Source organism: Equus caballus, chromosome X (genome assembly GCF_041296265.1).
Source record: "Equus caballus isolate H_3958 breed thoroughbred chromosome X, TB-T2T, whole genome shotgun sequence".
Taxonomy (NCBI): domain Eukaryota; kingdom Metazoa; phylum Chordata; class Mammalia; order Perissodactyla; family Equidae; genus Equus; species Equus caballus.
This window is the reverse complement of record NC_091715.1, coordinates 36,197,523-36,222,858: the sequence shown is the minus strand read 5'-3', so window position 1 is coordinate 36,222,858 and position 25,336 is coordinate 36,197,523. Positions and strand designations below refer to the sequence as shown.

Below are 25,336 nucleotides of genomic sequence, written 5' to 3'. Positions count from 1 at the left end.
TCCAAAGTGTGAGCTGCTCACGCCAAGAAGCTGTGAGACTCTGGGCTCTGGACCTATACTTCCTCATTTCCTAAGGACTGAAAAGGACAGTCACAGGCTGGGCCTTAATCTACTCAACCTCGCAGAGAGAAAGTTAAATGCTTCATTTCTGCAATCATCCGGCATTTTGCGTTAAAGGGGAGAAAAACAGGACACAGAAATTGTTTCAGAATGAACATTTCAACTTTAACTTCTTGAAATTAAGAAAACGATCACAAGGTTTTATTCCACCAATCAACACAAGTTAGTCTACACAGACAAATAACAAGATGGAGCTTGATCTGACTGAAATTAATGAGGTGATTCTTTGGATTGTTTTCACTTTAACATTGACTAAGACTAAACTGAAAGATTAAATTCAGTGCACTTAAAGGTGATCCAATGACAAGGTCTTTAATTTGGCAACGTTTTGCTTTTGATGGTGCTGGGAAAGAGCAAGCAGAAAGCATTAGGCTGAATCTTTAGGATCGTGTCAGCAGCTTGAATTTGTATACCACGATCCACAGGGCGGTGATTGATGTGGAAAATCCAATGATCTTCAGGAGGCCTCCCACGGAAGGCAGGTTCCTCTCCCAGAAGGAATGGGTGATTTCCACAGCTGGAACATCCTAGGTGAATGAACACAGATCATTAGCAGAAAACTCTTGCACTGACAAGGAGGGGCAAAACCTATCTGTAAAATCAGTGCACGGATGTGCCCTGGAAAGTGGCATCTACAATTACATCAGAGGCTAGAAGATGAGAGATAGGAGTTTTACATGTAGTTACTGGTCTATGGAAATGGAGCTGCCAAACTGACCTTTGACTCAGGTTCTTGAAGCCATATGTCTTTCTCTGCCACCTTCCCCAAAGCATTCAAGATCTGAAAAAAAATGGCCATGGTATTATGAAATAAAGTTCTGTAGTTTCGACAGACTCAAGGCCCTGCTGGCCACAGATGAGCCCCATGAGTAGAGTGAGGGGCAGAGAAGTGGACGTACAGATTTATCAGTGTCAAGATCTAGAAAGGCCAGGTACCAAACACACTGCTGGACTGAGGAGGGAGAGTGACTCCCCTTCCTCCCTTACCTCTCTAGCTGCCCTCTCTCCCGCCTCTACTGCTCCCTCCATGTAACCGCTCCAGCGTGTGGCAGTCTCCGTGCCAGCAAAGTAAATCCTGCCCACTGGCTGACGAATCACCCTTTAAGGGAACAGAGAGGTCAAATAGTTACCTGGAAAGGCGCTGAGGGTAAATGAGCCGATCACTGCCCTCATTTACCCCACAGACAAGGAAACTCAAACTGTTTTAAAAACTCCCATGTGACTCAGCCAAAGGTGAAAGGCTCCTCCCCATTTTCTGCACCTGCACCCAAGGATCTGAACTTTCAAGCCAGAGAGAATCAGGCTGTCAGATCATCAGTCACTAAAGATGATGTTGACTTTTTCCTCACCAGCCAGAACTGGAATATGAGAACATGCATTAAATCCACAATCAGATTTCTTTGCTCTGTGGTTCCTGTTTGTGGTCTGTTTTGCTACCTACAGTCTTTCCAAGGGGGGCATTCCTCATGAGATCACATCTGACTGCAGACCCCAGCCATGCAGGTACTCCCAGGGTGTCAGCAGGAACCGTGGCGGCAAGTGGGGAGACAGGGAGATTAACTACCTTCTAGCAAAGGAGAGACCCAAGGGCTTATATGTCTGTCTCCTTAAAAGACAACCTCTGCAGAGTTTGCTTCCATGAATTTATCTGGAGACTGGCTGAGGGCAGGGAAATGGGCCTTCTCTTACAAACAGGTCTTGGTGAAGAGAACCACAGAAGGGCTAAGCTGACTGGGCAACTGTCCTCTCCTACCTTGTTGACTTTGACTCCTACCACATCCGCAGCCATTTTCATGAACTCTCCTAAGCTGCACACCTCCACCCCAAAGGCCTTTACCTTAATCCACTGTCATGGCTTTTTCCAATTCAGGAATCTTTGGCTTCATCTATTCCTAATCCTAGTCCCATCCTGTAGACTTCTACTTTAAATCCAGGTCCACTCCAGTTCATTAATCCTGTTATCACTAACAAAGCCTATTCATTCACAACTAGAGATTTGACAGAAATAGACAACAAAAATCACCCTTTGGAAAAGGAACTGTAAAAAGCACCCAAGATCAAAAAAGTTTTTCCGATAAATCATTTAATCTTTCATCAGATAATGACTTTCATTGAGATACTGCATAAGTCTAAAATAATTGATTCTTGTGCAACCTAAAATTTAACTAAAATCATTACTTAATTAACGGTTCAATTAAGAATAAACAAGGCTGGCCCAGTGGTGTAGTGGTTAAGTTCGCACACTCCACTTTGGCGGCCCGGGGTTTGCCGGTTCGGATCCTGGTTGTAGACCTACACACTGCTCATCAAGCCATGCTGTGGTGGCATCCCACATAGAAGAACTAGAAAGACTTACAACTAGGATATACAACTATGTACTGGGGCCTTATGGAGAAAAAAAAGAGGAAGATTGGCAACAGATGTTAGCTCAGGGCCAATCTTTGTCACCAAAAACAAAAGAGAATAAACAAACAAAAAAATTCATGTAAGGAAAGGATTAACAAATCCTTCTTCCTTCTCTGTGGACAAACACAACCTTGAGTTAACTTTCTAGCTCTGTTCCTTCGGAAATCTGATGAAGAATAATGCCATCTACGTTACCAGGTAACAGTGCTTATGGTAAAAATGTCTCCCTTGACCCCTACATTGGAAAATTGCATCTGGGCTGGGAAAATTGTCATGAATTGTAAATGCCTGGTAGGAGTTTATCATTTTGGGCTTCCCTGAGTGTGGTGCCTTTTGTAACTGGGCATGTGCCTTACAGGGACCCTGGACACTAAGCCTAAGAGGCTGTTTCGAGAGACAATGACCACTATGGGGCATGAGGTTTCTAAGCCAAGGTGAATTCTCCCAGCCTGAGTGGATATCACCTCCTCACACCTTAGCTGTATACAGCAAGGATGCTTCCCTGTGAAGAGGAATGTCTGATGCTGTTCTGGATGGCAAGACGTGTTTAGCCCATGTCCTTCTGTGTAGACTGGTGCCATGGAGCCTAGGTTAGTCATATGAAGCTAAATTCTAGTTGAGCTCAAGAAGGCCCCTTGGAGGACACTGCAGCTTGCAGAATTCTCACATGTTGCTGACATCTGAAATGCTCACCAGTGTTCTGTGATTGTTCTAGGTACTGATAGCTGTTGATCTATGTACTAACATACTTATTTTCCTATGGATATCCAGAAATACATAAACCGACTATCTGGGGCATTAGAAATAAGAATGCTGATGATTATTTCTACAATTTCCATTGAACTTTGCTTATCTTTTTTTTTTGGCTGAGGAAGATTTGCCCTGAGCTAACACCTGCTGCCAACCTTCCTCTTTTAGGATGTGAGCCACCACCACAGCATGGCCACTGGCAGACAAGTGGTATGCCCACAAGTGGTCCATGCTCAGGAACCAAACCCAGGCCACCAAAGTGGAGCACACTGAGCTCAACTACTAGGCCACCAGGCTGACCTGCTTATCTTTTTTTTTGTTTTGAGGAAGATTAGCCCTGAGCTGACATCTGCTGCCAATCCTCCTCTTTTGGCTGAGGAAGACTGACCCTGAGCTAACATCCATGCCCATATTCCTCTACTTTGTATGTGAGATACCTACTACAGCATGGCTTGTCAAATAGCGCCGTGTCTGCACCCGGGATCTGAACCGGTGAACCCCGGGCTGCCAAAGCAGAATGTGCAAACTTAACTGCTGCACCACCGGACTAGCCCCTGACCTGCTTATCTTTTTAAGTTTGGTGTATGTCTTGTATTAATTGGTATAGTGTCTGGGTAGTACCTTCCATACTGAGTCATGATCCCTGGGGGGAAGTAGGCAGTATAGCAGCCCCCTGAGTACTGCTCCTCACACCAGTTCTTCTCTTCATAGTGCACCGGCTGCAGATCAGTGGGGAGAAAATGTGAAAGGGAAGACAAAGCTGAAATGCTAGCGGTCAATAATAAAGGCTCTTCTGTGTTTTACTTTAACAAAAAATTTACATTAAAAAAAGGCAGCCCTGTATTTCTAACTCATTTAAGGAGAAATATGACAGTATCAAGTAATGGCCTTTTGTGAGGTACCAAGTGACAAACTACGTATACTTTGACTTTCTCAACCTTTTCTCTAGGAGAGACATGAAATATTCCAATAACTGGAAGAGGGGCCTCTCCACGCAGATTCTGAAGTCTTTAGACCTAAGTATACAGGAAACCCCACTGACAAGCAGGTTCTGGAAAGTTCTGCTTAAATCTCTGAATTCTCTGTATTTTCTTTACTTCGCCCATCTTTCCTTTCCTTCTCCCATCTGCTAAGGCATTACTGCTGAAAAAAGAGTGGAGGGGAGGAGGTAGAAGATAAGCATAGTGCCTACGAAAGGCTTTCTTCACAACCAAAAAGTGTAAGTTGGAAAAGTGAATGATGGGAATCCTGCTAAACAGGGGACAATTAAGATGAAAAGTGTTTCTCAAGGGACAAGAGAGAACCTTCTCTGATTTCCCTAACACGTCCTACAAGTTTTTTATTTGAACAGTTCAGAGGTAATAGCCTGAATGAGCCCCCAACTATCTGGTAGGTTCTTCAAAAATTTCATTCTCATAATCGCTTTCAGTGGCAGATTGAAAGCACGAAAATTCCTAAAGGAGCCATGAATTGAGTCTACAGATGGAAAAATAAATCAGTATGACTTTGACCTGGGCGGAGAGTCCAGATTCAGTCCATCTTGTCAAGTGTACACTACTGTGCCTTCACCAACAAATGATGACATAGCTGGGATTTTATTTCACAGCAGTCAGTTGACATTGACAGAAGGCAGGATCTCTGTTCTGGGAACTGATCTCACCCCTCCGGACAATACCTCCAGCTCCAGGCTCTGATTACAATTGGCTGCCAGTTACCCAGTGAACATTTAAACAGCCCAAGGAACCGCTGCATCAGAAACTGCATGCACCTGACAGCAACTGTTAATAGCCTTTTGTGATTGGTGAAGTTAATCTTCTAGTAAGCATATCCCTTTGTACTCTCTTCATAAGACTGTCAGGAAAGCAGAATCTGCTTTGCTTTACCACTCAGAGCAAACGGGGCAGAACCTACTAGGGATTAAAGCTGGAGGTTTCTTACTTGTAAAGCTTCTTGGGATCCCAGTACCTTGGCGTAGAGCTCACAGATTTTCTTCTTCCTATAAAAAAGAACAAAAAATGTTAAGGAAGTAATAAGTGATGAGAATAGAATAAAGAGAGCAAGTTCCAGGGCTCTTGCCAATAAGTCAGATTAAGGAAAGATTAGAATTAATGGCCTTCCGTAACTATACAAAACGAACAGTTCCGTGAATCTCTGCTCTCAGATTAACTCTGTGCTTCAATACAGTCATTTGACTTGAAGATTCGACAGAATTTTCCTTTTTAAAAATATTTTTGCCTCTTTCACTACCCTACACCATATCTATTCAAGTTTAAAATGGGGAAAATGAGATTAAATTAAATTCAGTTTTAGGAATTAATTTTAAGTCACTTTTCTGGAATATGTAGAATTCTAGAATAATCCTTTTATAAGTTTATAGTACATATAACAGTGTCTTTTAACTATCGTATATCTATGTTTTAAAGATCTACAAACATATAAAGCTAATTTAATCTTTCAAGCAAAACATAAAATATGCTATACCTGGAGAGGCTTAGAGTCACTCCAGCCTAGTAATCTGTCACTTGTCAGAATGGTCTGCGGACAGAGTACTTCAAAGGGCATCTGGGGAGTGGGCATGATGCACTATGTGGTATTACCTCAAACGCAGTCTTTGGTTACCCTCATAATTCATTATGTAAATGACTAGCATAGAACATGGCATGCATTATATCTTAAAAATCAGTAGTTTAATTTAACTAAGCACTTTTTGAAACAGACACATTTTAAACTTACAACCACTCTTGGTGATATTAAAAAGTTCCAATTTACTAAAATCACCCATTTTAGAAACGAACAGTTCTATTTCAGGGTTTGTTTGAATACGTTCACACTGATCCAGTTATATACTTTTGGTATTTGCCTACTTTAGTTTTTATATAGTTTAAACATTGAAAGTGCTCCAAATTATTTGTTACAGGCTAACAAGCAACTGGAAAGATATTTGCTAAAAAATGTGGCAAAGGGTTTAATTCAAATCTGTAAGACGAGCATTAAAAGCTGAAGGGACAAATGGCCAAAAATGTGTGTGTGGGGAAGGTTACACTTACCAGTAATAAAAGAAACAGACATTTTAAAAGATGACAATTTTATGTTGCCAATTACATTAGAAAATATTTTTCAAACATGTCTCCAATTTCTCTGAATCACGTGGGACAAAATATAACCTTGTAAATTTATCCAAATGCTCACATTTATACCATTTATATAACCCCAGAACTTCCATCTTGTGAATATACAGTGTTAAGTCAGGAGGAGGAGGTCGAATTATAAACATTGCTTACTGCCACCATTTTACCATGGCAGGTTTTAAGGGAGAAACAAATGCCACTCTTGAGGTGATGTCACTCAATATTAGGTGGCTATTTAAGTTCTAGTACAGACAGGAAAAGTTTGGTTTCCTCCAAGGAGCTGTTCATACTACAGATCAATAATCATAAAGGAGAGGCAGAACTGGAAGAAGTCTCAGGACTACTGTCCACCTGTCTGTCTCTTTCTGTCTAATCCAAGCCGCTCATTACAAAGATGAGGAGGCTGAGGCTCAGTGTGCTGAAAAGACCTGTTTAACATCACTCAGCTGATGAACGGCAGGGCTGAGGCTCTACTCTCCTGAGCACTGCACCTGTAGTAAGTGCTCAATAAAAATTTATGTAATCCAAACCCATCCTCAGCCTAGTATGGTACCCTCTTTCCTACTCTATGATGAGATGACTGATTCTCACCTACTTCATAAGAGTGTTACAAAGAATAACTCTCACATTTTGAGTCAATTAGAAAACAAAAGTTTTGATAATCATTATTCTGAAAAGCTTAATGATGCTTAAGTTATTTTTGGAACATGTAATAAAATCTTTAGTAAAACAGAGTGAAACCTAAAATCCAGTCAACCTACATTGTAGTTAATTTTTCATTCATGAATGATAAAGTAGTTATACTAGAAATATAACTCATTATTTACTGTATTCCATACTATGAGATGAGTCAAGGATGAGTTCATACAAATATATCAGGAAATTATCTTCCCCATCCCTTTCCACCCATTAAAATTACAAATTTTAGGAAAAGTTATATAAAACAAGGATATTGGAGCAATGCACTGATTGGTTAGTTGGGCTCTGAAAATAACAGAACATATTTTAAATGATGGCCAAAAGAGGTCATCTTGTAGGTGAATTTACCCACTGGTTTCTAAATCTGGCTGCTCATCAAAATCACTGGAAAAGCTTGTTAAAAAATACAAATACTCAGGCCCCACCCCTAACTTACCAAATCATAATCTAATGGCCTCAGAAAAATATATTTTCCAAACATATTTTGGGAGATTTTGATGCAGTCAGTTCTGGGTACCAGTGCTCCGGTCAAGGGCATATTCAGAGTTCTAAGGGTTTTGCCTTATAAAAACTTTTGAGAAGTTCAGCCACCATGTGGAATCATAACCAAATGTCTACATCCAGGCTGGTATTTATTTTACTATTAATAAGGAGGGAAAGCAGGAAATCCAAAAGAAAATGTCAAGCTTAGTGTGGCGTAATGAAAAAAAGTACACATTAGATGCTATTTCTGACTTTGTCACAAGCTAGCTATGGAGCCTTGGACATATCATTCTCTGTCACTGGAGCCCAAATTCCTCTTCTATTGAGTAGGTGGACATTAAAATAGTTCCCTTCCTGACATCGAATCTCACGGTAGCTCAAATAAACAAATTTGCATGCAAGTGTGGGAACTTCTGCAGCCTTTTCCTGACTTCCAAAGTCATCAAAGTAACTCTCAAAGGAAGGGCTGTTAGTGGATTTGCTGCTTAATTTATAAATTAAATGCAGAGAGAAGTACACATTTGCATGTGTGTTGGTCCTCTTCAAAAGCTAACAAAGGATTTAGGACTACCCTAAAGAAGGGAAGCCCAGAAATTCCCAGAGGCAGCCCCCCACCAGCCAAATGACTGTTTCCAGGTAAGAGTTCCAAGTAAGACTTTATTTGAACAAAGGATTCCAAGGCAAAGTAAAACACATACAAAGTACAAAGAGAGAAAGGGAGAAAGAAAAAAAAAAGCCACTGTCCTAAAATAACTGTTTTATACTAGGAAGCTCTAGGGAGAAGGGAACATCAGAGCCATGTCCTAGATAATGAAAGAGGAATACTTTATGTGCACAAGTTGCAACTGGTTGAAACACATATATATGGATTTGCTTTTCAGAAAAGTACAAGTCAGAGAACCTTAGAAAAGGAATAACTGTCTTGCAAGGTGAACAGGACTTGGCCTCTAAGGCTTTTTTCAAAGCTAATGTTTTCTGATTTTCTCTATCCATCTTACAGGGAAATCCTACCACTCAATCACAGTAAAATGAACACAAACATGTAAAACTCAATTGATACATACATATGGGCAAGGACCGAGTGGAGGGGGGTGTAGCCAAATACAAAGAGGTTGATTTGTTGGGATTTTGAGAATATTAGTGAATTATTTGTGGTTTTCCATAATGCTATTATACTGTGGTTAGTACAGTAAGCACAATATAAAGCTAACCTTTTCTGTTTCAGACGCAAATTCTTACCTCATTTCTTTATGCAGCTTAGCAAGTCGATCAGCCTTTCTGGCAAGGATGAAGCTGGAGAGAGAGGTTACATTTGAACGATGAGGTGTTAGTAGTTTATCTCAAGAGTTGCTGCTTCTTTGTGAAGTGTTCTTGCCTCCACCTACTTGGCATTAATGAACGCTCCAACATCCTCCCATTATTTCCCTCTACTAGAGCAAATGCCCTGCTGTCTTCCATCTGCCTCTGTGTCCAAAACCCTTGCTAGGTTGTAGGCTCCTACATGACAGGTCACCTCCTACTCAATATTCTACCCCCAAAGTTTAGCACAGTTCTTGGCATATAGTAGGAAATCAAATATTAGATGAATCAATGTTGGATTAAATGATTATCCTGGTAATGACTGTTGCCTTCTGCCAAATACTTGAAAAATTGGAATAACAAATATAAATAAATGCCTGTAGTGGATGCCATGGTGGGCCACCCAGATCCCTCTTCAGGATCAAGCACTCATTGCCCTCAGCTCATAGCTGAACCCTTCCCCAGCAATCGCACTCTGCAGCAGAGAAATGCCTGGCTCAAGGTCCCTCTTCTCCCCAGGATGACTGGCTCTGGGGTACCTAGGCCCACCCCCTTGCCTCAGTGCAGGACATCTCTGAAGGGTAATCCTGCTCAGAGTTCCCCATGGGATGGCTAAGGCCTCTGTTGGGACAACTTTGGAGCCCAATATATCCCTCTGCCCGATCCTGATTCCTTCCCTTCCCAGAGCACTTCTCAATGAAACTCCTGCACCCAAATCTCCATCTCTGAGTTGGCTTCCTGGAAAACTGGCCTAGCACAGTCCCCAAATTCAGTAGCTCAGTAAAACTCAGTTATAATCTGTCTATTTCCCTTTAATCAAATAGACTCTATTTGGGGGCCGGACCCACGGCCAAATGGTTAAACTTCCACACACTCCCCTTCAATGGCCTGGGTTCGTGGGTTCAGATCCCGGGTGTGGTCCTACTCCACTCATTGGCCATGCTGTGGAGGCCTCTCACATACAAAATAGAGGAAGACTGGCACAGATGTTAGCTCAGGGCTAATCTTCCTCAAGCAAAAAAAGGGGAAGATTGGCAATGGATATTAGCTCAGGGCGAATCTTCCTCACAACAAAAGGATTCTACTTATTATAATACTATCACTAATTGCATGTATATTTCAAAGAATTGAATTGTGACAAGAAGACCTCAGTTGTACTATTATTAGAAATCTTTCAAAAAGCCAAATGAGCTAAAGGACAATGAAATTATGTCTCCACTTAAAAAACGTTTTAAAATTATATTTGTTTTGTCCTAGACCAAAAAGACAAGTAGATCAGGACTGAAGATGCAAGAGCTGAACACAGATATTTCATGTTCTCACTCACCCTCAGATTAAACTGTTCCTAATTTGATTGGCAATTCTTACAGAGCTGTTATTCAAGATCATTCTGGGAAGCAAAGATGCAAAATGTATTTGTGTTAATCCAGAGAATAGTATTTCAGAGGAAGCTGTAGACTATTTAAGAAATTTGAATTACTGAACTTTATGGGATATAGTCATGATTTTGTTTGATTTCATACCTTATGTTATGGCTTGCTAGTAATGATTTTAGTTAAATTTTGGGTTTATGCAAGAACTGATGATTTTAGACTTACGCAGTATTTCAATGAAAATCACCAATATCTGATGAAAGATCAAATGATTTATCTGAAAATCTTTTTAGGTCTTGAGTGCTTTCTACAGGTCCTTTCCTAAAGGGCAGTTAGTGTTGGCTATTTCTATCAAATCTCAAGTCAGGAATTAAATAACCTCTTTGATCTAATTCTAACTATGGACAACTACTCTTTAACGTTCTTTGGTGTTTTAGTGAGGAAATTAAACACACTGGCTTTGGGTTGAGGACCTTTCACAGTTCTAAAGTACAAGCCCTTTCTAGTTTCCAAAAGGCAGTAGTTATCAACAAATACAGTGCTGGGCAATTACCACTCTCATCCTCAAGGCTCTCCTTGGCCAGAGCAGAGAGCAGTGTCGAGGCAATAAAGCTTCAAGGCGAGAACAAGGTGGAGGCAACCGTCCAGATAAAACAGAGTAGAATATCACTTTTTAGGAGCTGCCTAAGTAACTCCATTACCATCTGGAAGGCTTCTGTCATACATGTCCTTGTAAATAAAGCTGAAGAAAGCCCAGAAGGGCAGATGCCACAGTTTCTAACTCCCAGGGCAAGAAGTTGAATGTTCTTCCATCTACAATTGGATTGGTCTTGACTGACAGTCTCCTGAAATCTCTACCTCAACCTCCTGCTTTCCTTTGGCATATAGAAGGTGATAGCAAACTGCCCCAATAATCTATATCCTTTCTTGCCCACTGAGGTTAGAGCTGAAGGGGATGGTCATTATGTTGTGAGTACCTGCCCTTCTCGGGGGGCTGGTACGATTTCTTATATTTTACAGCCAGAGAAGGGGTTATAAGATGTCTTATTGACAGTCCAGTAGCACAGATTGCTCTCCAGGTCCCTTGGATCATGGGTCTGCTCCTTTTGGTTTTGTAATTTCCCTTTAATGATGTAATGTACATGAGCTCAACTCTCCCAGGGGTGAAGAGGAAACCTGCTGGTCTCTAAAAGTCACTTGACTACTCTAGAAGCTGTGCTCTTTTGTCATGATGTGGTAGAATAAATAGCCCTTTTGGTTGTATAGTTTTGAGGAGGACTGAAAGGCGTGGCAACTGGGAGGCTGCAGCACTCCTTAGCAATCCCTTTGTGGGAGCCCCTACTTCCTTCTCTGGGCCCCTAGTCCCAAAGGGCAGAGCAGCTGTGTGGCAGGATGTGAGGAGAGGGGAAGAGGTCTCCTATTCCAGACACAGAACCTCACCCTGGACCATCCCTGGTAAAGGATAGCCATGGAATGACCTACTAGGAAAAGTGCTATCCACTCAAGGCCTGACTCTACTTTGAGCTGCACTTCCTAATTGGTCATCCATCTTATATCCGAGGGTAACAATGAACATATTAACATCTGTTATGAGGCAATGTTTGGAATGGAGAAGAGTATAAAGCCAAGAAACCCTAACTTTGGAAGGTTTTACAGGATAAAACAGTCAGTTCTCATTCCAGAATGGTTGTAGACATTCTGTCTCTAGGCAGGCTTGTCTACTATACTGCCTGTCTAGCTGCTTCTTTCACTCTGTCCTCAATATGTAAGTTTTATGGAGAAAAGAGATGTATGGGCACAAGTTCAAAATGGTGTCAATTTGAGTAAAGTTTCCCAGCGTTCTGGTACCACAAACAAAACATTACTCTAATATTTTAATATAGAGGAACATGATATATTTCTGTAGGGTTCATTGCTTGAGCTTGACTCCAAAACAATATGCTCTGCCAGCATCCACACCAATACACCCATACAATTTGGAAAATGCAGAACACCCAGCTCTAACTTACCCCATGATGGCAGGCAGCGACCCATCTGGCTTGCTGTCATCCAGGGTTATTGAAATTGGAGCTTCCTCATCTTCAATGATCATAGAGCCACAGTAATCTTAACCAGGAGAAGATCAATAAGAAAGACTGACCTCATCAGAGATTTAGGGGGAATATATATATATATATATATATATATATATATATATATAAAGTATTTTGCTAAGAAGAAGGCAAATCTTAATCTATTGGTCTTTATCCCAACCCTAGAACTATTTTCTATTAAATACGCACACTGACTATACAAGGATGTCTGTTCACCTAGACACATGGAAAATGACCCATCTCAATGACCTTTACATAAGAGTCATGTATGACCAGTGCATGGCTAAAATTGTAAGATGGCCTTGGAGTCCATGCAGAAAGAGAGGGATGTGTTAGAGGGAATCACCCCTATAAACCCATGGAAGAAGTGGCAGGAAGGAATTCTTTGAGTATGAGCAGAAGGCTTATCAACAATAGCCACCATATCTGCCCAGACCCTGCCTCATTTAATCCTTACAACACCCTGACAGTAGGCCTCATTGTTATCATTAACACAGAGACTGATGCTGAGAGAGGTGAAGAGTCACACCTGAGGCCACACAGCTAGGAAGTGAGTGAAGCCCAGGAATGTGTGACTTCAAAGCAGAGCTATTTCCATGGTGCCCCTTTGTCTCACTCTGCTCATGAAGAGTAAGTGGTAGGACATAGGCCAGGAGCCAGGGCAATGGCGGCCCTGTAACTGGGGGGATCTCTTCTTCCCCTCTCACTGCTAGCAAGTGCTCTTGGGGTCATTTTGTGTCACCAGGGGCTATGAGGAGATGTAGAGACTAAAATTCCTGATCTTCTCTCTTCCAGCTTGAAAATACATCTCTTTTTCTGTTCAATGTCTAGTATGTTCCAAGAACAGTGTGGTCCCTTCATTTAGTACAATTTAAACATGAATAAATGCAGCATACCCTTCTTCTTCCAAAAGGCCTCCTTGTAATACATCATGCACTTAATGATAGCCCCCATTGGAAGACGCTGAATCAACTGATTTCTCTCTGATGGAAGCTCTGGTTTGAAGTGGATCTTGGCAGTCAAAGCCGGAGGGATGGCGCTAATTACGTATTTGCACTAAAACACACAGACACAAAATACCACCTCTAACGTGAGTCGCAGTCTTTGTAGAGGGCATGAAATATCATATTTATCATTTTGAATGACACTGAGCAGTAACAACATACAAAATGAGGCCACTGCAAGGCAACAAAACAGAACAAGGCAGGTCAGCCAAGGCTGATAATTTGGAAGACTGAGTTGGAAACATGCCAGCATTAATTATACCACTGCTTCGATTATATTGACTAAACTGAATTACCTCAAAATGTTCATGATTCAACGTCTCTACGATGATGTTGTCACCTGACTGGTCAACATAGGTGACAGGATGCTCTAGCTTCACTCTGTCCCCAAGCAGTTCCATTATCCGTTCACTCACTTGACCAGATCCACCTACAAACTTCCGTTCCTACAAGAGAAGGCAGGCAGGAAAGGAAACGTTATAAAAGCTCAAGGAAGGAAAATCATATTTGCCAGTGATTAGAAAAACTCCAGAAAGTCACAGGCCCTACATCCACCCTCTGCACACTTAACTGTTGGAACTCATTAAGGACAGAGGCAAAGTCTACCAAGACACCTCAGTCATCACACTCTGCACAGCTTCTGGCAATGGAAAGCCAGTACTAGTTTATAAAATTGCAGAATCAGAAGAAATGTTCCCCCATACCAGGGACGCTTTAAGCGAATGCAAATATCAGCAAGTCTGGGGGCTTCAAATGCCTAAGAGTGCAGTGCATGGAGGGAGCCCTGGGAAAGGGAGGGTGCTGTGCTTCTCCCAGAGGATGCAGTTTCTTTTTTAAAAATTAACTATTGTTTTTCCTGGTTTTATTGAGATGGGGATGCAGTTTCTAATTCCCTCTGATTTCTCAAAGTCCCAGTCAAGGGTTGTCTAGGCAGATTAAGATGTTCTCTAAGAGGACAGGCTAAGGGTGGTCTTAGGGATCATCTGGTCATCACCAAATGATGTTCTAAGAATCTAAATCTCAGAGGTTGAGTAACTTTTTGCAAAAATGTCTGCAAGTGTCACTGTGGGGGCAGAAGTGTAAGGCTAAGAAGTCACTTGCCTATTCCTCCAGACAGTGTTAAATAATTCCCTTGAGGAGCCCTGTAAGACCATGAGTGCTCTGCTCCACTGTGGTCTGCCACACTCACCCATGGAAATGCTTCCAGCTTAATCTATGAAGGTTAAATCCTTAATACGATGCACTTTGTAAGAACCAGGGGAATATTTTTAGCCTGTTGTAGATGATTCTTTGAATGGTTAGAAATACATGTAGGTAGACTGAGGCACAGCCTAACACTTGACAATTAGGTACCTCAAACACGCTCCTCCAAAAACCCTGCATAGGCTATTGGTCTAGTGACACCACCAAAGTTTTTTATAAAAATATTCCCGTAGTAGTTCACACCTGAATTCATGATCTGTCCTTCCTCAAGAAACTGGGACCATTTAATTTATAATTTGACCTCTGTTTTCCAAGAGTTACTTTGAATTTTAGTATAGTGGAAAGACCATGAACTATTTCCATCTTGTTCTCTGTCCACTCCTTCATGTCTAGTATTTGCTGAACTAAATTATTAAAGGATAAATCTAGGTTCTTTAGAAAGATATTGTGATAATGGTTTGAGATTCATAACCTGAACTGTGCTTTCCAAAAGGTCATGTAGAGTTTGGTTAGAAGTATCTTGGCTTCTCTGAATGAGGGCTATAAATATAAAGTATGAGTCAGGATACCTCAGAAAGTAAAAAATATAAGTTAAAAGGAGTAATGTGGGATTTTTAGGTGTAAAGACACTTAAAAAATGCAACTGTCCTGCATTTGCTAAAGCTACCGGTCAAATGGGTAGTAACTCTTGGGGCCACAAGAACAATTTAGGGACTTCCGGAGATCTCCTAAGGAGAGGAATAATTCACTTAGTGGAGAAAGACTCTACATTGTCCACTGTGGAGCAGGGCATAAGTTGGAAGTAAACTGCTCTGAATTAAATCTCATCCTGCCAAGGGATAACATTCCTAGAAAAGAGATACCCATCTCTTTTTGAATAAGGGAGAGCCTTTACACAAAGAACCTCAGAGTCTTGAAAATCATAGAATTAGGATTCTGACCTCAAAACTGGTTTGCTGTATGTCCAGCCAATGAGCCAAATGAGTTCATTCATCAGTAATGAAAGTGGTATGGAATCAGGGCAAATGCTAGTGGGCAGTAAAAATTTAAAATAAAAAATGTAGAATTTACTATTGAAAGAGTGGCTATGAATCACTTGTGTGAATTAGAGGAAAGAGCAGTCACTTCCATTCTATAACAATGAACATAAAAGAATAACTTTCAGGCACAAAATGGGACAAAAAAGCCTCATGTCTGGAACAGAGATGACTTTAAGCACATTAATTTCAGAAGTACTAGAATTTTTTGAAAATTAGTTGATTTTACTAATTTAGCTCCTCTTACATAAGTAGCCTAATTTTATCTACCTCCACAAGGAAGGAACTAAATTCCCAAGACTTAATTAATCAAAATGAAACATTCTTTAGCTGTGAACTTATTTTCAGGAATGAGAAGAGGAAATGAGAAATTTTGTTTTCAGAAAAGTTTTTTGAAATCATTTCAAAAGTTCATGTCTCAAATTCACTCATGTTTCAAAATACAAAAGCAATTATTAAGACACCACACTGGGTGAGGGCAAAAATCACAAATGAAGTTATAGTATGAGAATGAACACTCCATACCTGACCCCCGTTAGTAATCGAGAATATCCGAGTGGTGCCTCCGCACTGCTTCACATACCACAAGAACCACAGGGCAGACACCTGGTGGGGTTCTGATGTCACATTGATATTCACAAAGAGAGATGCAAACTGTCTAGCAGTCCTGGTCACAGAACAAGAGCGGAAGTCAGGAGTAAATACATACATCCATCACAGGATATCATGTATTTTGTTTTTGCTTTTTTTTGCTGAGGAAGATTCGCCCCGAGCTAACATCTGTTGCCAATCTTCCTCTTTTTGCCAGAGGAAGATTTGCCCTGGGCTAACATCTGTCCCAATCTTCCTCTTTTTTGTACGTGGATCACCACCACAGCATGGCTGCCAATGAGTGGTGTAGGTCCGCGTCCAAGAACTGAACCCGGGCTACCAAAGTGGAGCATGCTGAAGTTTTCTGGGCCCAATTTCTGAAGGAATGCAAATTTTAACTCCTGGGAACAGTAAACTTTTCCCTTGCTTTTAGGAAATTACAGCTTAGCTCCAAATATGCTATTTCCAGTGCAGTCTAAAGGGTCAATATGCTTGTCCAGGATCATTAAGCATATTTATTCTCATTTATTTGAACAACCATCCCCTACTCTCCACCTCCACTGAACCCACCCTGGTCCAGTTTACCACTGTCCCTCACCAGGGTTACAAAAGTGGTGGCTCCTCCTGGTCATCCCTACCCGGTTATCCTACATCCCCTCTTGATCCTTCTCCACATTATAGCCAATGAAGTTTTCTAACAGTCCAAAACTCAAAAAACACTCTGTTTATAAGACTTCAATGGCCTTTATGGCCAAAGGCAAAAGTCTTAAATATGGTCAATATACTTTGCACCATCTGCCTCTCAACCAGTTCTCCAAACCCCCATTACATCACTTTCTAACAGCATCTTTATGGTCCAGGCATCCTGTCCATTCATTGCTAAAACATGTCAATTTCCTCATCTCAGGGCCTTCATAAAAGCTATGAGCTGTTCTGTCTCCCTGGAAAATAATATCCCCCACACCATCCAACCTTCATATCTCCCAACATTCATTGTGGCTCATTCCTAGAAGATACCATTTTTCACAGCATTCATCCTTCTGGTCTGCCTCTATGACTGTGGGTCATTCCTGGAAGATACTACCTCCCTATCCACCATCCATCCTTTCTGTTTGTCCCTACTAATTGTGAGTCATTCCTGAAAGACACTGTCCTTTCACACCACCACATCACCTTTCCTTCATGTCACCCTCATCACCTAAGTCACTGTGGTTCTTACCTGAAGATCCCCCACGGGGATACTCCCCTCCTGTCTTCCCCTACCCACTGTGGTTCATTCCTGGAAGATACCATCCTCCTACACAATGCATGCTTCCTGTCTCCCCCATCCACTGTGGTACATTCCTGGATCATACCATCCCCTCACACCATCCACTCTTCATGTCTCCCCCTATCCACTATGGCTTTTTCCTGGATGACACCATGCCACCACATCATCCAACCTTCCCATCTCCCCCACAGTCACTGTAGCTCATCCTGAAGGATACCATCCCCTGTACTACCTATTCTTCTTGTTAACCACCCCCCCAAGTCATTGTGGTTTGTTCATGGAAGATATCATCCCCCCCCATATATCCTTCCTGTCTCCCCCTACCCACTGTGGCTCCTTCCTGGAAGATACCATCACACCACACCACCCATCTTTCCTGTCTCTCCCCATGCACTGTGGTTCATTCTTGGAAGATACCATACTACGAACCATCCATCTTTATTGTATCCCCCCATGCACTGTGTTTCATTCCTGGATGATACCATTCCCTCACAGCATTCACTCTTTCCGTCTCCCTCCATCCACTGTGGCTCATTCCTGGAAGATACCATGTTCCACATTATCCACCCTTCCTGTCTATTTCCCACAATCACTATAGCCCATCCTGGAAGATACCATCCCCTCATACCATCCATCCTTCCTGTCCTCCCTCATCTCTATGGCTCATTCCTGGGATATACTATCCTCCACACCATCCACCCTTCCTGTCTCCCCCCACCCACTATGGTGCATTCTAGGAAGACACCATCCCCCTCCCCACCGTTCGCCCCTTCCTGTCTCCCCCATCCTCTGTGGCTCATTTTTAGTTGATGCACTAACTCATTGGTTTATGTTTAAAGATTGCTTCATCAAGGAATCTCTTATACCCTCAGGTCAGGATTCCTGTTATAGTCACTTTCCTAGCATTATGTAATTATGTGTATAATGTCAGTCTCTCCTGCTAGAAGGATTTAAGCTTCATAAGAGTTCATGCCATGTCTAACAAGTTCACCACCATTACTCAGTGCTTGGTACAGTGCCTTCATATTGCAACCCCAAAATGCTGACTGAATGATCTGTAAGTCATTCAGCTAATAACACAGATTCTCATTGAAAACATTATATACAGTTTATATTTTTTATTAATATAGACTAGCTTCTTTTCAGTTTCATATTTTTCTGTATCTATATAGAATTACTTTAATATTTTTTCAAACTGTTCCTGTACCTGACCTTTATATAATCTGAAAATACAATTCCTTGTTTTATTGCAAATTACACAACTCTTTCATTCAAGTTCTAATTTATTCATCTACTTTTCTTCTTATGTTTTAGATTCATTTTATGGTCAAACTTACTCTGAAGTGTCTAAAGTGCCCTCAAAGTTGCTACTAACCTAAAGGTCATTAGGTTTCCTCTTAACTTTTTTCCCTATAATTAAGAAAACACTGCAGTTTAAGATTGGATAGAAAGGATCAGAAGGGAAGATAAAAAGCAAATTTTAAATAGTCAAGATTACTTTGTCCAGCAGATTTTATCGATGAGATCTTTCATGGTCATCTTGTCCCATTCCTCAGCATGTGGGGCCTCCCACGGTGCATCAGCTGGAATCTGCAGAGAAAGAAGGGTCCACATTCAGGTGTGATGGTTACTGCCCACTGCCCTGCCAAGAGGCCCTCAGGAGAACCTCTGAAAACCAATCTCTCTGTCTATGTTGGAATGTGTGATTGGCATACAATTCTATGTATAGACGGTGGGGTTGGGATGGATAGCTCTTTGGATTCTATGCCCTAATACTGTTGCCAAAATAATAATGATAATAATAATTACATGTAAATGTATGTATAAATTAATATGTAATTATGATGATCATTATTATTATTGAAAGCTAACACCCATATTAAGTCCTCAACTTAAGTTTGAGAGAGTGATGTTACAGAGCCTGAGACTAAGTAATAAAACTTTGGGGGAACAAATCCTTCTCTCCTTTACTATCTAAAATGGCATCACATATAGATAAGACAACTATAAGTAGGATACCTGGAAAAATATGTTGCATAAATTCTCAGTGGCATAGAGTTGAACACACACAGGCATTAGTATCAGAGAGATGTTGGTTTGAATCCTGGTTCCCTTGTTGTGTGGTCTTGGGGAAATTACATAACCCATAACTCCTTGGCACTCATTTTCCTCATTTGTAAAGTGGAAATACTACCAACTTGGCAGAGTTGTTGGGTGCATTGGAAATGATATGTATCAATGTCCTGAGCAATGTTCTCTGTACTGTGGAAGGATATTAAACAGCTCCTATTGTTATTCCAGTAACAGGTCATATGCAAGCTGACAACACACTTTACCTCCTTTCCCATGTTATCCATTGTCCGCCACAGATTGTTGTAATCCAGATACGCAATGGGATTCCATACTGGAGGAAAGGCTCCCCGAAATGGATAACTTTTCCCCTATAACAAAAGCAAAGGATAATACCTTAAATTAGGATGGCCTTCTAAAAATCCAAAAAACCAATCAACCTAAGAGCTATTTTCAAAGCAACAGGATCCTCTACTGTGTCAAAAGCAAAAGTAAATATATTTTACCTGTTCAGGCCCTAAATTTCAATTAGATTAGCAAAATTTCCCTGGTGTTGTGTTAGTCGATTTTAATTTACAGGAAATTATTATTTGAACTTATTTCTCCTTATAGAGAATGAAGGAATAAACAAACAAACAAATAAATAAATAAAAGTAGCTCGTCCTAGTATCTAATGCTGATGCCACAATATTCTCAACTCCTGAATTTCTATCTAATCTCTTTGGAAGGATGGTCCCACTCAGATGAGAGCAGGATGATGACATGGAGGACTGTCCTTGGACCACATAGCGGACTGGAATAACAAAGCAGAATATCTCAGACTGTGTTTGAAGGTTCACACAGGCTAAATTAAGACTCGATAGACTACAGACCATGCCTGAAGTCAGGAATCAAGGCATTAGAACTGTGGAATAATGGGCATTTGCCATTTTTGGTTGTCCAGCATCCATTCCCCTTTCCTGGTAGTACCCTGGTTTTTTTCTTGGGAAACTGCCTCTCCTCTCCTGTGGATAGATGTGTAGGGAGGATGGTCCTGGGTACCATCTCCCATGACAGTAGGCGATGGTCTAGATCCTTTCTTCCCAACTTCTGGCTCCTGGTGCAGCCAGGCTGTGAGCCTGTGATCTGAGCTTGGCAAATCACCCACTCTCAGAGGACTCTGACCCTGTAATGGGTCACTCAAGAACAGAAAAAAATTGACTCTGGGTTCTCCTTCCTTATAGCAGCATGTTGAGCAGATGCTTCCTGCTGTAAAGACCATGGCTGTAGTTCCTGTCCCTAACCTGTCAGAGTTCCCCTGGTCTCTGCCCATTCTTGAGTGTGGCCCTCCAGTCTCCTATTGATTCTGTCGGTCCTCTGATATCCTTTCAGTAAATTCCCTCTTGTTAGCTCCAGTTGGTTTCTATTGCCTGTACCAAGACCTCTAACACAAAGACAGCTAATAGCCACCATTTACCTCATTTCAATTATGTGACAGGCACTATGCTGTGTAAATGCAGGGCAGCAGGGAGAATGAAGGAAAAGAGACCAGGTCTAAGTAGTTCCTATGGCCTTATTTCCTAATTTATCTTCTTTTCCTTTAAAAATAAAACATCCTATAAATCTTCATAAGGTCAAAATATTGTTTACTAATACAATTTTGTATGAGCTTTTAATTTTTTATCAAATAAAAATATATTCAATATTTGTAGAAAGCTTACTGTACGTACTGCACAATATTAAGAGATGTCGTGGATTTAAAGAAAGGGCTAAAACAGAACTCCTGTCCACCAAGGCAGGGACACAAGACATAACAGCATTTGCATTAATGTGAGTGCACACACACACGTACACACACACACACACACTCCAACTAAGTAAGACTATGTGGCAGCAATTAAGTGACAAAGAAGTAATTTTCCCTTCCATAGCAGCAAATTCAAATGACCTTGGCAAATTATGGGATCTGATTTCTTATCTGAAAATGCTATGCTGTAATGCTGCAATACAACTTTCCGGGACTCCAAATCCTTTATCATCATCACCACCACCACTATCACCACCATTATTACTAACATTTATTGAGCTCTTTCTCTATGTCTAGCACTGGCTTAAGCTCTTCATATGCATTATCTTATGTAATACTCATCCCAACCCTGTGGATGCAAGCACTATTGCTATCTCTATTTTACAAATGAGGAAACTAAAGCCCAGGGCCATTAGCTAGAAAATAGTAGAAGGGAAATTTCCTGCTCCCAAAGCCTTTGTTCATAAACATTAAGCTTTCCAGCCTCCTATAGAGTTGATGGAATGTTGAGATAGGTTTGTTCTAGAGACATCTTAAACTTCCCAACTAAGAGAAAGAAAACATTAAAATGTGAATCTTATACATCTTCCACACATGTCTTTTATGTTTCTAAGGAGTAAAAATGGAGACTAAGAAGCTCTGGGGTATAAGATGACTGCTGAGGAAACAGGGGCAACTTTGGAAAATGCTGAAGTGTATTCTGAGACAAATAGGCAGAGATATTTTACCCAAAACACAAAAATAGTTAGAGAGAAGAGAGAGACTATGGTTAAGTAATAGCTCATGGGCAGCCTTCAGAACAACTGGTTCTTGTTATAATTCTTCTCTTAATCGAAATCAGGAAAAATCTACATTTTCCTCTATAAAATGTGTTTATACTCAAGGAATAGTCTCACACAAACTGATCTTTGCTCTGAAAAAAATTATTAAAAAAACTTAAACATGCTGAATTGTCTAAGGACATCAAGAAAAATATTCTAAATATAATTCAACAAACTATGTCCCACATTCCTAACGTTCTTTGCAGGATGATGCCAACCAAAGTATGATCTCGTACATGGTCCTAAGAGACTCCCTGATCTGAGCCTTGATAAACAAACAGAGATGGAAGGAGAAGTGAAGAGTTCAGGGAGAGAGAAGACCCTAGCCTGGCAATCTTTTTAGGAATGGAAGCCATGGAATATTCTAAAAGAAGATCATAGAGGCCCACCATGACAGTAATTTTTATCCTGTTGACAGAGGCACCAAGTTGATAAAGGAATTTCATTAATTAGTTTCGCTCTTAGCAGTTTCTGGCTTCTCTGCTCTTATTCCACAGAACACCTAAAGAAATGAATATACCTGTATGTGGAAACAGGCACTTCCGTGTCACCTATTCCTTTCTCACAAGCCTCTGGAAGGCTTATTTCCTCCATGGCCCGCTTCTAAACTAGACAACTCGAGACTGCCTTTTGCATGGATGAATCCCTAAAGCTGTGCAGTGGGAAGGCCTGGAGGTGTCTCTTGGCTGAGTGAGAACTCCCTTCGATCCAGACCTTCTCAGTCTCTTAAATGGGATTTTATAGTTTTCTCACAAAGGTGTCGGTAGTTTCTCAATCCTAAACCACTTCTCAACAAGAAATGCCTTTACGACCTAAGAGTGGGAGGCAGAATCTCTGGGAATACTTCCAAATGGCTACTGCACTTTAAAAATAAAAGGAACAAAAATCTTGAGTAAAGGTCAAGTTCACTTTGTGCCTATACTCTGAAACCTTCCTATCCTTCCAAAGTGGCCTTTAATCTCTAAAGGAAAGCGTCTTTGACACAGCAGAAATTGTTGATGTCAAGTAGAACACAATGTCCCTGGAACTTTGCCCCAAATACTTAAGTCCCTTTGTGAAATCACATTCTCAACCTACCAACATTCATAATAATGGGAGACTATTGCCAGGAGATGACAGTTTATGGCTCCCACATCGTTCTTTATTGTTGGTCCTATAAGATAAGCCAAGTTTATAGTAAGCAAGTATCATTTGCTGATTGGCATGTTGGTGAGTTTTACCTCTCTGTACTTTTACATTTTAGTTAAACAAAAAGAACCGAGTGCTATTAAAGAGTATCACAGGCCACTGAGGAAAGCTGCCAAAGAGTTTCCTTTAATCATCTTGAAAATAAACAGATATGTTCTGGATTGGTTTAGAAAGACGTTTGTCCAACCCATGTGAATTCCTTGGCACCCTTCTAGTCCCACTGTTTTCTGACAAGCTGGTAAGAGAAATCTTTTGGTGGTTCCTTTCTATAGTCTACAATAATGCTTTAAATAAAGAAATCATCTAAAAAGTGATCCATTAAATAGAATGTCAGTATTGTGTTGTATTAGTAGCTTAAAAAGTTACTTTCTTCCTCTTTCCAAATGGAGGTATCCAAGTTCTCCTCAAACATATACAGTTCTACTCTACCTAGAAAAAGCCTTCACACTTGACATGGAAACATCTATCCCATCGTATTGTGCTGGGTCTCTCAAGTCTCCCTTCACCTAATTCCCGTTCTTCATGGGAGATCCTCCCTTCTCCCATCTACTGACCACCCCCAAAGTCTGACCCTCACACAAACATCTTCATATTCGGGGCCATTTTGACAGGTTCATCCACACACTTTTCCCTCAGAGTTCTCTGTCACTAGTTTTCTAATCTTGTTCTTTCCAAACCCCTGCCTGTATAACCAGTCTGTTAGTCACTGCCCACATATCAGTATAGATCCAAACCTCCGGCTGTGGTGGATATTGTTGATTCCCTACTCCACATCCTATCTCTGAGTTCTGGCAGAGGACTGGAGCCGTGGTAGAAAATTCCTAGACCTTTGCTACCTGTGCACTCTAAGTGACTAAAACTTAGTCTTTCTCCTTTTCTGCCTGAGGACTTTCTTCTGGGCCACCAGGAGTTTGTTCAGCCTGAGGGCAGGATAGCATACAAGTAGTAGGAATTTGACATCCACAAGGGCAACTCCAGCTAGTGAGGGACATGGATAAATTATCTCAGCTTCCTTGTTCTTGGTGGGGCAATTGTGTGGCAAATTCCACACAGTTCCTCAGGGGAACCTAGGGGAAATTGAGCCTCAGTTGCCCACAGCTCTAACAACTCATTTATACAACCTTTATGGGCACGTATCCCTTTCCCTGGAGGTAGTTATTTGGGAAGTGACTCCAGGTCTACTTTGGGGGCACAATCAATGTTCTCAAGCCTGTTATGGGGACAAAACAAACTAAGACAACAATCAATCTTTCCTTATGCACGGGACAGACAGCCAGATGTGCTGCCTGACTTCTCCCTTTGGGAGGATATCCCTTCATCATTGTCTTTAGGGCCCACCCTTGAGTGGTACTGAAATGCAGTAGCCATCCACTTCCAGTTGACAACTGCAGAAGGTACAGATCCTTCTGTAAACCAGGCTTGTGTTTTTAGCCTCTCCCATCAGCTACTTGTAGGATACTATGCATGAGGTTGTATGTATGGTTGAGGGAAAGGAACCAAAGCAATAGAAGCAGGTATCTTGGGAGCCTAAACTACCCCTTGCTCGTGCAGTCTACTTGTACCAGCTGGACCTTCTCAGGCCTGGGCTAATCAATTTTATAATGATATGTATGTCTAGTTCTGTAGTTCAGTGGAGCAGATATTACCTCCGTTCATGATGCACAGTTTGAATCTATGATCACTTGGTATCCCATGGTCAGTTATTCAGTCCCTACCAGGACCTAGCTACAAGTCAGGAACCGCTTTGCAAATGAAGAGTAGCTGTCAGCAGAAAAGGGTATTCATGGCCTCACTCAAATCCTAAGTGGTTTTTGCTCCAATATTCCTACTGAAGGCTACCAAAAGCTGCAGACACTATCTCTGCCTGCCATGATATTTCCAATATCATTGGTTCTGCTGGGTCTTAAGGCATTGGAGCCTGGACCTGCTGTAGAGTCCCTCCTTACTTTAAGCCTCATTCAAAAGTCATAGCTTTATGAGTTAATGGGCAAATGCATTAGAGCAGCATGCCTTGG

At 41.2% G+C, this 25,336-nt stretch overlaps 1 protein-coding gene across 1 annotated transcript in view; it reads right to left on the bottom strand.

Annotated features, from left to right (window-relative positions):
- Nucleotides 1–203: 203 nt before the first annotated feature.
- The window catches only part of MAOA (monoamine oxidase A), a 57,110-nt gene continuing 31,977 nt past the window's right edge, over nt 204–25,336 (bottom strand). The window contains exons 4-15 of the mRNA NM_001081832.1: nt 19,793–19,897; nt 18,955–19,046; nt 16,121–16,262; nt 13,652–13,801; nt 13,248–13,407; nt 12,268–12,364; nt 8,826–8,879; nt 5,215–5,272; nt 3,898–3,995; nt 1,108–1,219; nt 839–901; nt 204–647 (exon numbers count right to left, since the gene is read on the bottom strand). Coding sequence (NP_001075301.1) covers nt 501–647; nt 839–901; nt 1,108–1,219; nt 3,898–3,995; nt 5,215–5,272; nt 8,826–8,879; nt 12,268–12,364; nt 13,248–13,407; nt 13,652–13,801; nt 16,121–16,262; nt 18,955–19,046; nt 19,793–19,897 — 1,278 coding nt within the window. The 3' untranslated portion in view covers nt 204–500. The remainder of the gene's footprint in view (nt 648–838; nt 902–1,107; nt 1,220–3,897; nt 3,996–5,214; nt 5,273–8,825; nt 8,880–12,267; nt 12,365–13,247; nt 13,408–13,651; nt 13,802–16,120; nt 16,263–18,954; nt 19,047–19,792; nt 19,898–25,336) is intronic.